A 15939-nucleotide genomic window follows, 5' to 3' on the forward strand; every position below is an offset into this window, starting at 1 on the left:
GCTTCCTATTGATGGTAAAATGTGTGAAGGATGGACACACACACCGAGACACACACACACAGAGACACACACACACACAGAGACACACACACACACGCTTATTAACTTTAAACTACAGATAATTTGGGTAACTCTTGCCCACACCACACATCAATGCTGTTAGCACCACTTTCGTCAAACACTGAGAAGATGTTTGAATAGGTTATATACAAATAAAAATATATATCTCCCATTTTTAGTAACATGATATAAAAAAATTATATATTTATGGGGTTATGTACTACATACAAAATTATCTCATTAGAAAAACATTACTGAGTAACCATACATTTTTAGCCACTGTAATAATAAGTACATTTTGAAAGTTTTATAACTTTATTACCCAACAGGGATTTGATAGGGGGTACACTGTTTCCCATCATTCGCAATCGGGTGTTGATTTCATGTGCATTCCATGTGCATTCCAAGTGTAATAAAATATTGTTTAGTTATTCTTGCTTTTTCGATTTCATTGTGATTTTCCATTTAATTGTATTTTCTTAAAAATGTTCCTTTAATTTTCGATATTTTTGTATTTGCTTAAAATAGCTTTTTTTAAATTTGGTTTCCTCCAATGTGGTTTTTCAGTTTTCGTTTTCAATTAATTCACAAGCCTCAGCCTATTTAATCCTCGACCAAAACGAAAGAGACTTAAATCACTTGTTTTTTTTTGCCTTTATATTGGTGGATATGGTCCTGTGGTTAGCTTTCAGTGGTGTTCAGGCCAGTCCTGATGGTGGGGAGTGGCTTCTGTGATTGTAGGCTGGGTCTTAAAAGCCTACCTTGAAAGGTACAGACTGAAGATTAGAAATGTTCCTCAGTAAAGGATTCAGTGTATTCCAGAGACAAAGCATTAGGACTTATAACTTCTTCCATGTTTTTCCTGCTTGTGGTTTGCTTCTGTCACAGTTTAGTGTTGCCAGATTTCAGGTTATGGTCAAAGAGATGTTTGGGAGCTAACTTTATCACATAGTCTGGCCTTTTTATGGACATATAAAAGCTATGCCATCAGTCATTATTTTAGGAGATAAGACGCATCAGAAATAACAGCAATTAAATGGGACTTATTTTAATTTTGTGTATAAAACACTCAATTGTAACTGGCAGAATTAAAACTCACAGATGCTGGGATGGATGGGAAAAGCACCACCTTGAAACAGACATAGGTACAATGATAAAAAGTTTCAGCGTCAACCCAAAAGTATCTACTATGATAATTATTGCACATTGTACTATAGAACTTTTCAACAGTCATTATTTTGTGGGGCACAGAGAATAAAAAAATGGAAGTACCTTTTATTGATCGTCCATGATTCGGCTTAATTACTGATGTTAAGTAGCAAGGAGGTGAGGACCCTCTGAAAGAACAAGACCAGTGAAAACAAATGTTAACAAAATATTCTATAATGTTCTATAATATACCGTAATACATTAATTGGATAGCTTTGAAGAGTTATGTGATGCACAGAACACCGAAACATTAGGAAAGACTTACAGAATGACGAACTGTACAAGTAAAAATTGCAAAATAAATTTACAATCATTTCACAAGAACAACTTGATGATCCAATCTCTTATATTAAAAACAACATTTCCTATCATTTATACAATCTAGAAACAGAATTTTAGCATTGTTTAGCAAGATAGCCCTAGTTTTTTGTGTGAATGGTGCCACCCACTTGTCTTTGCACAAGCAACTATTTTTATTTGTTATGGGTTACTATAGCCATCTGCCTCAAACTGTGCTCCAATTCAACTCTGTACCGTGTTCTTCAGAAACGCAGTTTTGTGAGCATCGTGGTGTGCGATTATTGATTGCCATCTTGGGTCAGTCAGCAATCTAGTTGTTCACTATTCATGATGTATAGGCTCTCTGAAGGCCTCCCTCCTCTGGTCCAGAATACTAGGAAGCATTGGCAGGTGCTGTCATTTGCTCTGTGAGGGGGGGGGGGGGGGGGGGGGAGGAGGAGGAAAGAGTCCAGTAGAAAGCATGTCCGGGACTTTTCCTCCCCTAGTTGGACCCCATACAGGTCAGCTGCTCTCTTTACGATCATGTTGTACATGGCAATGTCATCTGGAGGCAAAGGATTCAACAGATAAGGGTCTACTCCCTCTTCTGGAGTCAGCCTCGAGATCCTGCCAGTGTTCTTCCATGCCCTCTGCATCACGGTACAGGCCCCGAGACTCTAGGTCTTCATCACAGAAGATCTCTTGCTCTTCTTCCTGGGACTCTGGGGTTAGTGGTGGCTTCAAGTCCCCAGTATCCCCTCTCCTTCTGTGTTTTTTCTGTCAAAGGTTTTGATGGGATACAGAGGGAGGAGCCAAAGTTCTTTTTCTTTAGAAGGATCACCGCTATCTTTGCATCAAACCACTTATTTTTCTGCTTGATATTGCGGGCACGGTCTTTAAGGATGAGCTTGCTCATCAGTCTTTTTTCCGGCATCCTCCGCCGTGTTTCAGCTGGTGTCTTTTTCAGCTTCTCTCGGTCTTCTTTAGGCCCCAGCAATAGAATAGTGGGGAGATATTTTTAGAAGGAAACTTATGCTTTCCGCATTCTCTAGAACCAAATTCGGGAGAGTGGAGCAGGTGAGAGTATTTTTTATAAATGATCGCCACTCCTCCTCCACGTCCCTCTGCACGATCCTTCCTTACAATAAGGTAATCAGTTGGAATGGCATTGGCAATAGTGGGGTTAGATCCTTCATGCAGCCATGTTTCAGTGAGAAATAGCACGTCCGGCTTAGAATCGGAGAGGAGATCCAAAATTTGGTACTCGTGTTGTTTCACAGAGCGTGTGTTCAAGAGCATCAGTTTTAGATCTATGCTAGTACGCTGACTCGTGGATGTGGATTCAACGAGTATACGTTCCCCTAGAGAGGAGAGATCCACAGTGATCTGGGGAAGGGGGAGGGTCCAATGGCATAAATCACAACTCTATGCTTCCATGGAGCCTACTGAGAGAATGGGGACAAAGTAGTTGTTCAGTAAGATCTATATTCACAGAGCAACAGGTTGAGTAGACTTTCACGGGTCAGCGCGCGCTAGCGCAGCGTGCAGTTTTATCCCCTCCGTGCTTAAAAGACTAGACCGCGCCGTGCCAAAATGGCGGGTCTCAGCAAATAAAATTCCCCACTTCCTATTCCCTCCGTTCACAGTCCGGTTCCCTCCGTGACATATAAATCAGTTTCAATACAAGATAAGTTATTAAAATCAAATGTACACGTTAAGACACCCAAGTAATATTTAAAAAGATAGAGGCATTCAATCGATTTTACAAGAGGAAAAATGTGCAAATTAGCAAAGTAGTTGTTCAGTAAGATCTATATTCACAGAGCAACAGCTTGAGTAGACTTTCACGGATCCATCGACAGATCTCCCATCAGGGTAATGCCCACTTGTTCCAGTAGCTCCATGCTTCCTCTATCTTGAGTGGCTGACAGAGAGGAGTGTTGTGCTACGCGCATATTTGGGGCATAGAGTGGAAGTTTTTTAGCCGTTTGGTCAAGTTTTAGCCACGCGTTGGATGTAGTGTGAATTGTGTTAATCTCCTGCTTGGCTAGGTGTGATCTAATATGAGTCAGGACATTGGTTAAGTTAATAGGGTGAGCGTCGCCATCTTCCACCGATATGTGAGGCATATACCAAATTGGGTGATACCAATAATGGGCGTATTGTGCTTTCGCACATAAATAGTATAAAATAAGTTAGGGACCGCAAACCCACCCGCTGCATATAGTAAAGTTAGTGTGTGTAAGCTTATCCTCGCTTGTTGGCCTGCCCATATTAATTTTGTAAGAAGTGTCCGCAGCCTGTTGAATATTGGGGTAGAGGGGGTTATTGGAATGTTTGTAAACAGATACAATAATTTGGGAGGATTACCATTTTTATCGGGGATATTCGGTCCGCCAATGAGAGAGGGAGCGTGAGCCATCTGCTTATCTGTGTTTCAATTCTATCAACGGCAGTGCCGTAATTTGTTCTTAGTACAATTTTCTGGGTCACGGTGAATACAGATGCCCAAATATTTAATGGGGTCTGCCCGCCACACTAGTGGAAATTCCAGCTGGTGTGGATGAGTAGCTTCTGTTAGTGGCAGTATGGCAGATTCATCCCAATTTATCTGCAGGCCGGAATGCCTACCAAATTTAATGTATTCTCCAAGGATAGGGGCCAGATTTGTGTTCGGGTCACGGACATAAAGCACCATATCGGCCGCGTACATTGAGATGCCAATATGGCGAAGACGGAATCTCAACGCAGTGTGTGCGTAATGTTGTTGTATTTTACAGGCTAAGGGTTCTATCGCAATGAAGAATAGTAACGGTGATAACAGGCAGCCCTGTCTCGTGCCTTTCTGGATATTAAGTACTTCCGAGACGTGACCATTCACCTTTATACGTGCAGTTGGTTTAGTATATAACAATTTGATCCAGTTCAGTAGCATAGGTGGTAAACCCATACTGTGTAAAATTGTAAATAGATACGTCCGCTCAATAGAATCAAAAGCTTTGGCTGCATCCAGTAGGACAGCTCCCGCTTCCATCTCTGGATTCAGTTGGTGTTGTAGCGAGAATATGGTGCGTAAATTATGTGAGGTCGAGCGATTGGGTATAAAACCAGACTGATCCGGTAGGATCATGACCTGCAATATGGACTGTAATCTTGTGGCAATCCTGGCCAATATCTTAGAATCGGTGTTTTTTAGGGAGAGAGGTCTGTATGATTCCCCACGATCCGGCTGTTTGTACGGTTTTAATAAAGCCATTATCAGCGCCTCTCGTAGTGTCAGGGGGAAGAGTCTGATTGTTATAAGCTTCGTCGTACATTTCCACCATATGGGGGATGAGCAATTCCGCATATGTTTTATAAAACTCCCCTGTAAAGCCATCTGGCCCTGGGGTTTTGCCATTGAGGAGGGATTTAATGGTAGCCTGTACTTCCTCTAGCGTAATGGGTTGTGCCAGTAATTCACGCTGACCGTCAGTGAGCCAAACTACCGCTATGTCCTCCAAGTAGTTGAGAATTTCTTGTGTATTTGCTGTGTCTCATGCAGCATACAACCTACCATATGTTACTACGAAAATATCCAGTATACCTTTGTTGTCGTAGTGCATTGTGCCTGCCTGATCCTGCATTTTTAGTACAATGTGTTGTTTGTGTTCTACATGTATTTTTTGCGCCAGATAACGACCAAGTCTGCCCCCTTCACCCATTCTACGAGCGGTATGCCTACAGGAGATGTACTTCATTTTGCCCTCTGCGAGTTTGTTATAATTCGTCACTTCGTCTCTGATTACCCCTAGGAATGTTGCATTGTGGGTAGTTTCGTATTCCGTTTCTAGTTGTTGTATATGGGCTTCGCTCTTACTTAATTGTGTGCATATATCTCGCAAAATATCGGCAGTTGTACTGATACAAATACCTCTCAAAGTCGCCTTAAAGGCTTCCCAGATAGTGCCGGCACTGTCTACTGAGGTTTTGTTTAGAGCAAACAAGTCTTCTATGGAGCGATGTATGGTTTCTTTGTAGAGAGGATCTAGAAGGGAATTCGCGTTGAATAGCCATATGAACGGAGGAGGGGTATATGTCAGGAAACTGAGCGTCAGAACCACTGGCTTGTGGTCTGACAGTGTTTTTGGTAAGTGCAGTATGTCTTGCGTCCATGTGCAGGCTGACTCTGAGCAGCCAGTAATCGAGCCGGGCCCAGCTATTATGCGTGGTGGAGGAGTGGGTGCTTTCTAGCGACTGTGGATTGCGCATGCGCCAGATGTCTTGTATATGTATATCTGACATCGCATTTATTATGGTAGTGACAGCACGGTGATGCTGCTCGGTGGTGTTGTGCGATCTATCACAGGTGTTGTTCAGGGCAACATTCAAGTCTCCTCCCCATATCAGTTCCATAGCGAGGAGGCTCTGTAGTATGTTCCATAAATTAGCGAAGAAAACAGGGTCATCGACATTTGGACCATAAGTATTGATGAGTCCCACTCTGGAGCCGCACAGAACGCCCATAACTATGACATATCGCCCATCATCATCTATTAGCGTTCGCTCCTGTATAAAGTGTGTCCCTTTGCGGATTAATGTTATCAAACCTCTGGCACGAGGAGTACGTGGAAGCTAACCCCAACTCCGCCCATTTTTTCCCCAGTGCGTTAGCCTTGTGTTTAACGAGATGTGTTTCTTGCAGCAGAACAATATTTATGTGATGCTTGTCTAGATAGGCAAATACCGGTCTAATCTTACGGGGGTTGTTCAGGCCACATACAATCCATGTGATTAATCTCAGTGTTGCGGGATTATCAGGCGTGTACATTAGGGGGGTGCGCTCGGGCATAGATGTAGTGTTTATTGGTATCCGGAGTACCCACATCGAACATCGCCAACATGGTCATGAAGTGGTGCTTAGTGTGCCTCTGTACAAGTGTGCGGCATGATGAGAACAGTGTAGATGGCTGGTAAAAAATAACAAACAACCCAACTATCCCCACACCCACTTTAACATCCCAATTATGCCAAAGACATGTCCCAAACTTCAACAAAAGTGGCAACAGAATTTCAGTGTGGTTTACCCGATAGGGGGAGACTAGGCGCTCGGTGTTCCATCCTCGTGCAGATGGGGACGGAGCGACAAACATGCATAATTGGTGTGATGTTTAAAAGAAGGATACCGAAATATTATGCATTAGTGATACATCTGATATCTTTTAACTGGTATAAAGAGCCAAAGGCAGTAGTCAAATGTCAGGTTCCCTCATATTTTGAGTAGGTATAATAGTTCTAGGTCCATAACATTTCAATAGTCCAGACAGGTTGGATCATACAGCTGTAGACTTTATGAGGAACGTGGCAACTTACCCCCTCACAGTGGCCAATTTGGGCACCAAACGCAGACGTCCACCAAAGAAGCGAATCGTTCACCAAGATCTACATTTGCGTAGCATTAATCTGACTCCAGTTGTGTGGCATGACTTATCTCTCTTGCAGACTGTTGTCGGAGGTGCTTGATAAATTGCTGCGCCGCTGGGGGTGTCGGCAGGACATGGGTTTTACCCGCGTGGGTTATGCAGAGCCTGGCTGCGTAGAGCATAGCGTAGGGGATACTCTGGTCTCTCAGCTTTTTTTCACCGGGCCAAACTCCTTACGTGCCAGCTGGACCGATAGTGTAAAGTCAGGGTAGAAGGCCACCTCGCAGCCATTGTACATCAACGGTTGTTTCTCCCTTGCTAGCCTGAGTGCTGTGTCACGGTCTCTGTAGTTTAAAATTCGAGCTACTATCGGTTGTGACAGAGCGCCCGGTGGTGGTTTTGGCGCGAGAGATCTAGGCGCCCTTTCTACAATTAACATCGACGAGAACTGCTCCGCCCCGAACATGTCTTTCAACCTTTTCTCCATGTAGTCTTCGAGCTTACCAGTGTTTGCGCTCTCCGGCACGCAAGCTGTTGCAGCAGGATCTAGATTCTAAATCCACGTTCTTCGCTTTTATGATCTCCAGTAGCTTTGCCATGTCGTCGCACTTAGATGTGGTTGCGTGTGATTCATCCTTGACCGCCGATATCCTCTGCTCGGCCTCCTCCAGCCATTCCCCCCGCTTATCAAGTCAAGCAGAGACATGGTCCATCCGTATCGTGAGTGTGTCTATTTTGCCATCGATGGCTTGTAAACTTTGTTGTATGGCCTGGAGGGCTGCTTCCATTTTGGCGGCTGGGTCCGTCTCAGGTTCTGCGTCCGCCGCTGCGCCTGGGAGTCTGGGTGTACGTTGAGGTTCAAATGGCAGTTTAGCTTGTGGTTTGTCAGGTTTTCCCATTCTCAAGCACTTACTTTGTAGCCGTGAGTGCTGGCCACCCAGAACAGCAGGACCTGGAATTCTATGCTGATTGCTCACGCTTCGGTCAAGTTCAAGGATTGACGCTGGTAAGAGCAGGGGGTAAAGGACGCCTGCACCGGTACAAGACTGCAGAGGGTTCAGCGATCTCGAACGGAGCAGGATGCGATATACAGCCACGTTAGCTTGCCACACGCTAGTTTGTTTTTCTAGGGCGCATTTAACAATTGTCTATTTTCAGTGTGGCGCATCAAGGATATGAGCTGGCATGGCATGCGAGCTTGAACATCCAGGAGCTGTGCGTTGTGGTGCAGTTGAAGGCCCAGCTAAATGTTTCAGCAAGTCACAGATGTGATATCTGAAGTTGCTGATAAACCGTTTTTATTTTTTTTCGGCACCCTCCTCCACCTCTCCAGTATAGCGCTGTTCAGTGGGATCGCGCAGCTCGCTCACCGATGTGTTATGCAGTTTTGTTAGTGTCCGCTTACTTTATCAGCATATGCAAGCCACTGTAGACATCTCGCACTTCCCCGGAGCTCTGTGTATGTGCAGCAGCCCTTCAGCTGCCTACCATCTGGCGTTTAAGATTGCTGAGAGGTGGCACATAACGGAATACCTGCAGGTAGTTGCGATGTGCAGATTTAGGGAGTTGAGGTCTAACAGGTCAGCATGTCGCTCATACCCCTGGGATGAATGGATAAGGGCGCAGTGCATCGGCGTGCATCAGTCAGACATCTCACCACAAGCCGACATCTTAGTCACCATGTTACTCGTTATACGCCAATTAATTCCGTAGTCTCGTTAGTCCTGCGCGGCTAGTCACACAGCGCGATCTTCACTTACAGCATGCCAGACTGTAATTATTAGTTTGCAGTTGTGCAGGGTCAGCTGCATTCCAAGCGAGGCTTATCGCCGCTCCGTATCTATGCTTGCCACCATTTTCTCAGTCCGCCTCTCTGTGAAGCGACAAGCCGGGCGTTCACTTGAAGGAGGCAGCATCAGCCGGTCATAATTACACTGATGTGTTCCGTATGACTTCCGAATGCCGAATCTTCAGCCTTGGCTCAGCTGTGGTTGGTATATTTGCAGATTTTTACCAAATTGCCGCTCCGGCCGTCAGAGCAGCTCTAGTGCACGGCCATTTTGTAGCGGGCTCTCTAGCTCCCCCGTGCAACTCCTAACTTTAGCATTTAAATTATCTTTGAGATTTCAAGTTAAAGTAAGATCAAAATCAGGACCATAAGGGCAGTTCCTCTAACATTTTTTTTAAATGCACAAAATTCCCACTTTGCGGAAACCGGTCCAAAGATTGCATAAGAAATTGGGCTACTGATTGAGGGGGGTGGAAACTCTACAAAAGCAACAACCATAATCCCTGTCAGGGTGAATCACAAAAGTCACTAAATTAACCTGTGCTTAACCCTATGGGAGCTTGACACAAAAGCAGTCAGGATTTACTCAGAGAGGCAAAGGTTAAGTATGTAAGCAGCACACAAACAGTAATAAAGTGAAAACACAACATAAGAAAAATCGCCAACTATTTAGAAAAATAGAAAAAATAAAACAAATTACACCAAAACAAATTGAATCCAATCAGTAAAACCAGAGTTATGAATTTTGAAGTTTAGTGAAAATTAGTGTCAAAATCATTAAAGCACCAACTTTGGGTATCTCGTAGCGCGAGACTAGGGCACAATCAAGAGTTAAGACTGAGTGCGATGGTGTGTGTGGGTCGGATACACAAGATGTATTGGTTCATTCTTGGCTTACCTTCGGACTTATGAGAAAGTTTGAAGAAAAATTCCAGAGAAGGTAAAAGTATGTGTATCAAGGCAGCTGGCAGAGTCCCAAGAGGAGGCGCCATCAGTGGGGAGTCAATGGATGGAGTGGCAGTCTAGATTTCTACCTTCGGACTTAATCTCTTTTATGGAAGTTGAAAATCTGCATTGGGGCGTAGCTGCAGGCTGTAGCCAGCAAAGGCTCCATGATGCCTGGTACCTTCACCGAGAGGTCCAGCTGAACAGAATTTGCTACTATTAAGAAGAACATAGTGAGAGATGCCGCAGAGTAAGGCCAACCAGCGATGCACCTTTGGCACATCGGCCCTGGTCTGGTCGGTCTGCAGGCCATTTTTTTGAGAAACATTTTCCAAGTCCCAACTTTTAGGGTTAGGCAGAATCAGAGCCTGGAATACCATAACCAAGTATTCAGGTCTTGGGGGGCATTGCTTGGGAGATTAGGATTCACTCCAGCAGAGCCCAGGTGTATGGGTTTAAGGCCTCTGGAGCTTGTTATGTCCCTGTAGCTCACACAGGAAGGCAGCCAACTAGCCCTTGTAATCATTGTGGTAGTTATAGGTTCAAGCAGCAAGGCAGGCCTCAAGTATCGAGAAGTCTCCTGAGGTACATGGCAAACCTTGTGAAGGCCTCCTCAGGACCAGGAGTGTACTTTAGTGTCATTCTGAGGGTCCAATATGTATACCTGGTGCCGGTTTTTGAAGTGAAGGAATCTTCTAGGCTACACCCACAACTGGTTCTGAAAAGTTTTTACCTCCCCTGCCAAGGTTCCACAATGTCTGGGGTGACAAACACTAGTGTCAGGTTCCTTTGTGTGTGCAGAGGCAAGCCTTTTGAAATGTAAGTGGGGCAAGCACTGCTCAGCCCCCAACCATCATCGCAGAATGACCCAGCCTGCTAAAATCTAGTCCCCTTTGTCTCTCTGTCTGGGAGGAATTCACAAAACCCAACAGCTACTCTATTCACAGCCACGTGACCCAGGATACTAGAAGCGGGCACTAGATTGTTAGGACAAGAGAACGCTAACTTTCTGAAAGTGTAATTTTCAGAATAATGACTTAAAATCAAACTTTACCATTAAAAAAAGGATCTTAAATTACAATTTATTTAAGTCCAAACGTGACATTTCTACCCGTTTCCAATTAAGATAACAATTATTAAATGTAATAAGGTAAGCCAATGTTCTCCTATGCGAGAGGTAGGCCTTACGGTAGTGAAAAACGAATTAAGGAGTTTCACTACCAAGACATGTAAAACTTAAAATTGCATATCCAGCTTTTTCAATACAATGCAACCTGGCCTATGGGCTGTTTAGAGCCTAGCTTAGGGGTGATGTATATGTATTAAAAGGAAGGTTTGGTGCTGGCCAAAGATTTATTTTGCCTGGTCGAATTGCTACTTCAGATGGTGGCTCAATAAGTGCTGAAGGCTTGCTAGTATAATGTAATTTATAGGCCCTCAGTACATGTAGCAGAACTTTACTGGGGGCTTACTAGTAATTGAAATGTGCTAATCAGGTGTATCAAAATTTATCATGTTTAGGTGAAGGAGAACAAGCACTTTAGCACTGTTCAGCGCCCTAATGCCAACACAAACCAAATTAAAAAAAACAGGAGGTGTGAAGGGAAAATGTTTGGAGGAAAACCATACCGAGGAGGACAGGTCTAATAGAGTGTCTAAAGTCATGACTGCTGGATTTAAAGAGAAAACCAACCTGCAGCCCACTAATGAATAATCTGTCTGGTGTTAGATAAAATGTTCATGAGTGGGGGGAAAAACATTTACAGACTGATCAAGTGCACAATTGCAGGGTTCTTATTGTCCCTTTCCGTTTTGTAGAATTCAAAAGGGTGTGACATGATAGTTTAAGAATAGAGTTTTTTTCTGAAAAAAGAAATTACTTATGTGCAGGCAAAGGCTGGAGGTGGCAGTTTCCTCCTGGTAGTAGCAGCCCTCTCCACCCACATTACATGGTGTTTTCCAGTGCTTGACAAAGTCTTCAGTCCTCTTCACAAAGCACACATTTTCGAATTTGATGTAATGGAGTCTATATTCCAGCGCAAAGAGAGCAAGCCGAGGTTAATGAAGACAAGCATTGATAGGCAAAATGGTGCCACTTCAATTTTACGCCCTCCGACTGACTACGAAAGACAAGTTGGTATTAACAGATTAGATTGGTATGAGAATTATTCAGAATACCATTTTTTTTTTTACTTCTAAGGGTGACTATAGGGTGTGCAGTCTTAAGGGAGATAAGGGGGGACTTTGATTCAAATAGAATCCCAAAATACTGTAGAGAAAACTCAGAGACAGAGGCTCTGGTTGAAATTACAGTACCCAAAAAAGGCAGCACAGGTTACTGTGGAACTAGTCCAACATCTAAGCAAATCGTTATAGTTTACCTTGGAGGTGATGCTGGTGGGGTGTACAACGTAAGTGCAGAGGAGAAAGGTTGCTTCTTCAGGGCTTGCATAAGGTTGGGTTTATATTCGGGATCAACACACCACAATGACCCTTTGCCATTCACCTTAAGGAAAAAAGAAATCACAAATGAGCACACAGGAACAAAGGTCCAATTTAACATGGCTTGTGTTTAGTTCAATGCCACACCATTCTAAACATGCCATCACTTAAAAAAAACCATATAACTATTCGCATGCACATGAATCTCTCATTTGTGAGGCCACATTCACAGTTCCTGACTATTCTAGCTTAGACTTCTTATGGCTTGAATGGCTGAGAAGGGCAACACACATACCCGCAGAAGTGGTAATCTTGGGCTCAGATTGGCCAATTACATAAAATCAACTATAAACTCATTTGTTATACATAAACCGCAGTTCTTTGTAGAGACAAGGTCTTTTTTAAATTTATAACAGTGATTTTAAAGCATAGTAGAGGATACTTACATTAGGTTTAAGGCAGTTAAATGAGCAATCTATTTTCAGAGTTTTACGATGGTTAGTTCTAATTTTTATCGAGTAGACGCAAGGGACAGATACCTCAAACTCGTTTTACAGGATCAGTCTTAAAAACTGAAGTCAAAACACATGGTTTGCAGAGCGAATTTCCATGCATACCTATGTGTTGGTATGAGATAGTGCATAGCGCAGCTGTTCATTACCTGAACCCTAAATATCTGTAAACAAATCAGACTTTCTCAGCCTAATCTGGTAAAGTGTTATGCTAGTTGCCTGATTCTCCCCCCCCATCTATAACCAGGGTGAATAAAAAGAAGGAATAATTGAAAACCTTTGGCGGGTACCGTGTCCAATCAGGAAGTGGTTTGAAAGGTCACAGTTGACCCAGATTTGCGCTCGTCAGTATAGGACTCCGACATTGGATTAGGATAGGATAGGATATATGTTTGTATAGCGCTCGAATGCCGCGGCGTCTTGGCGCTGGTGTGTATGGAAGTGGTACAGCCAATGTTACAGGAGCTAGATTAGATTAAAGTAAAGTAAACAGCCACGTTTTCAGATCTTTCCTAAAGGATTGCCGATTTGACTGAAATCTCATGGCTGTTGGCATTTTGTTCCATAACTTTGCTGCACAGTTTGAAATGGTTCTTCCACCCCATCTCACTCGCCTAATCCTATCAATTTGGAGAAGGCCCAGATTACTGGATTTTAGGGTGCGAGCAGGGGTATAGGGCATAAACATTTTTGGGATGTCCTTAGTCCCTCTCCCGTACAGTGCTTTATGAACCAGGCATAGCGCCTTGAATTCCACACGCTGCTGCACAGGGAGCCAATGCAGTGCTCGGATTCCTGCCAAGGTTGATTGACCTCTAGGTATATTTAAAAGCAACCTTGCAGCAGCATTCTGTAATGACTGCAGCTTACTCATCTGGGTTTTGTCAATCCCCAACAGCAGAGCATTGCAGTAATCAAGTTTAGATAATAAGAGAGCCACCACAAAGGAAGAGGTGTGGCGCCGCGGCCAGGGCGACTGACTGGTTCGATCCCCGGCGGCAGATTAGCCCAGCACCATGTGACTGAGCAATAGCTTGCTTAATCTTCCTGACGGCCCCCAGCGCCTAGAGACCCTTACGGGTGATTATTCGCGCTTTACAAATGTGGATCATTATGATTATATTACCACCACTGTCTTTTGCAATCCCTGCGCAATGAAAGGGAATATCTTTCTCAAAGTTTTTATTAGAAAGAAGCATGAAGTAGTAAGACTATTCACCTGAGCGGAGAGGTTTAGCTGGCTATCAATGATGACTCCGAGGTTTCTTGCACGGGGCTGGGGCATTCCCCTGCTCTCACCAGCCACCAGGAGTCACTCCACAGGGATCACCCCTGACCAAACTCAATAACCTCCGTCTTATCTGTGTTAATTTTCAGGAAGCTATGGTTCATCCAGGTCATGATCTCAGTAAGGCACGCATGAAACCTAACAGCTGTATCTTCAGGTTGTTTAGCTATCGAGATTATAAGCTGAGAATCATCTGCATAAGATACCAGGGCAAAACCATGCTTCCTGAGGAGTCTGGCCAGGGGAATGACATAGATGTTAAACATAGTCGGTGATAGGGCTGATCCCTGTGGAACTCCACAGGGAAGATGTAAACTGTCCGATTGCATGCCATCCCAGTACAAGCTCTGCTCCCTCCCCTCCAAAAACGATGAGAGGAGGGTCAGAGCCGAGCCCTCGATCCCCACTTCCTGCAGCCGTTGCACTAACACCGTGTGATTCACGGTGTCAAAAGCTGCTGACAATTCTTATAGTACGTGGACTGCTCTGCCCCCTCTGTCAACTATTCTGGCATGTATTACCCACAAAGCGCTCCACTACAAAAACACCAAGGTACCTAGCCCAGAAAATTGAGCTATCAGAGGGAAGCAGACCAGCCAGGAGTGCCAGAGAGCTGTTGCTGAAACCACCCATCTTTCGAAAGAAGAAAACGTATGACAGAGCTTTCGCCGGAGCAGCCCCCAGAATCTGGAACTCACTCCCTCCAAACATTAGAAAAATCCCAAACTCGGCAACATTCAAAAGGGGAGCTAAGATCTTCCTAATGAGCAAGTTCCTTCCTTAGGCAAGTTTGTTCACCATCAGCATTGAGATTAATAGCCAAACGTCACATAGTCGGGTCAGATACGGACACATCCTGCACAGAATAACCACAAAGACACCAAAACTAACCAAAGACTGTTGCCAGCCAGAGATGATGCAGGCGTTACACATACAGACAATCAAAGAATGTCAAGATAAAATCACTAGCTAAGCTGAGAAAAATTAGCTAACTGTGCAGTACTACTCGGGAATTGTTTGATGTAGAACTTTCGGGAAAGACACATCGGAACCATTTGTATAGGAATGCAGTTACACCTTGTACACTAAACAGTTCCTAAAATTGTTATTATTGAAACTGATAAGAAAGTCATGTATCTAAATCGTATATATATATATATATATATATATATATATATATATATATATATATATATATATATATATATATATATATATATATATATATATATATATATATATATATATATGCTATTATACCCGCTATACTCTAACTGTACCTCATGCAACTGTGAAGCGCTCCGATACCTTTGGGTCACGTCACGCTATATAAAACTCTAAAAATAAATATTCTAAAATATGGACGCTAAACCCAGGAAAATACCGCCAGTAGCCGTGCTGAGGTCCATGTGGGCCAAAGGAGACTGTTCATGCCCCACCGCTCTCCCATCCCCTACCTTGCCCTTCTTAATGGGGGCCGCTTGGCCCAGGAACTCACCCTAGCAGTGGAGCAAACTCCCAGCTGGGCCAGGAAAATCCCCCCGCTCATCACCCCTCCAGACTCCGTAGTGTCACTGCAGTGTGCCAGTCGCTGCTTACCAGCCATCTGTCACCTAGTTGCAGGCAGGAAACCGATCTGGGCAGATTTAGTGGTTCAGACAGGTCGCGGCCAGCATCTAGTCCCACCCGGCTGCAGCGGCCGTCATCACCCCAGTCAAATCTGCTCCAAGGTTTCAGTTGGTGCAGTGAGGGCTGTATGTGCTGGTCAGGGAGTCCCTGTCCGCTAAGAGGATCATGCAGGAATCTGTTCCGCATTGGGAGCTCAGGTGGGAGAGTCCACCCTCTTGTCCCGCTTGGCTATTCCGTCTGAGAATGCAATTTTATTGACAATTCAAATAGGATTTTGAGTATTTGCGGGTAAACTGATTATTTTCAATAGGTTATTTTCCTTTTCATCAGCAGGTTATGCATCTACCATGTCAATCAGCCCTTATTACCTTTCCTTCCAAACGA

At 44.0% G+C, this 15939-nt stretch overlaps 1 protein-coding gene across 3 annotated transcripts in view; it reads right to left on the reverse strand.

Annotated features, from left to right (window-relative positions):
• FOXN2 (forkhead box N2) overlaps positions 1-15939 on the reverse strand; it is a 128461-nt gene that overhangs the window by 40466 nt on the left and 72056 nt on the right. For all 3 annotated transcript variants that reach the window (XM_085612734.1, XM_085612735.1, XM_085612736.1), the window contains exons 3-4: positions 12066-12190; positions 1333-1397 (exon numbers count right to left, since the gene is read on the reverse strand). In XM_085612734.1, the coding sequence (XP_085468860.1) occupies positions 1333-1397; positions 12066-12190 (190 nt within the window). The remainder of the gene's footprint in view (positions 1-1332; positions 1398-12065; positions 12191-15939) is intronic.

This window comes from Triturus cristatus, chromosome 6 (genome assembly GCF_964204655.1).
Source record: "Triturus cristatus chromosome 6, aTriCri1.1, whole genome shotgun sequence".
Lineage (NCBI taxonomy): Eukaryota > Metazoa > Chordata > Amphibia > Caudata > Salamandridae > Triturus > Triturus cristatus.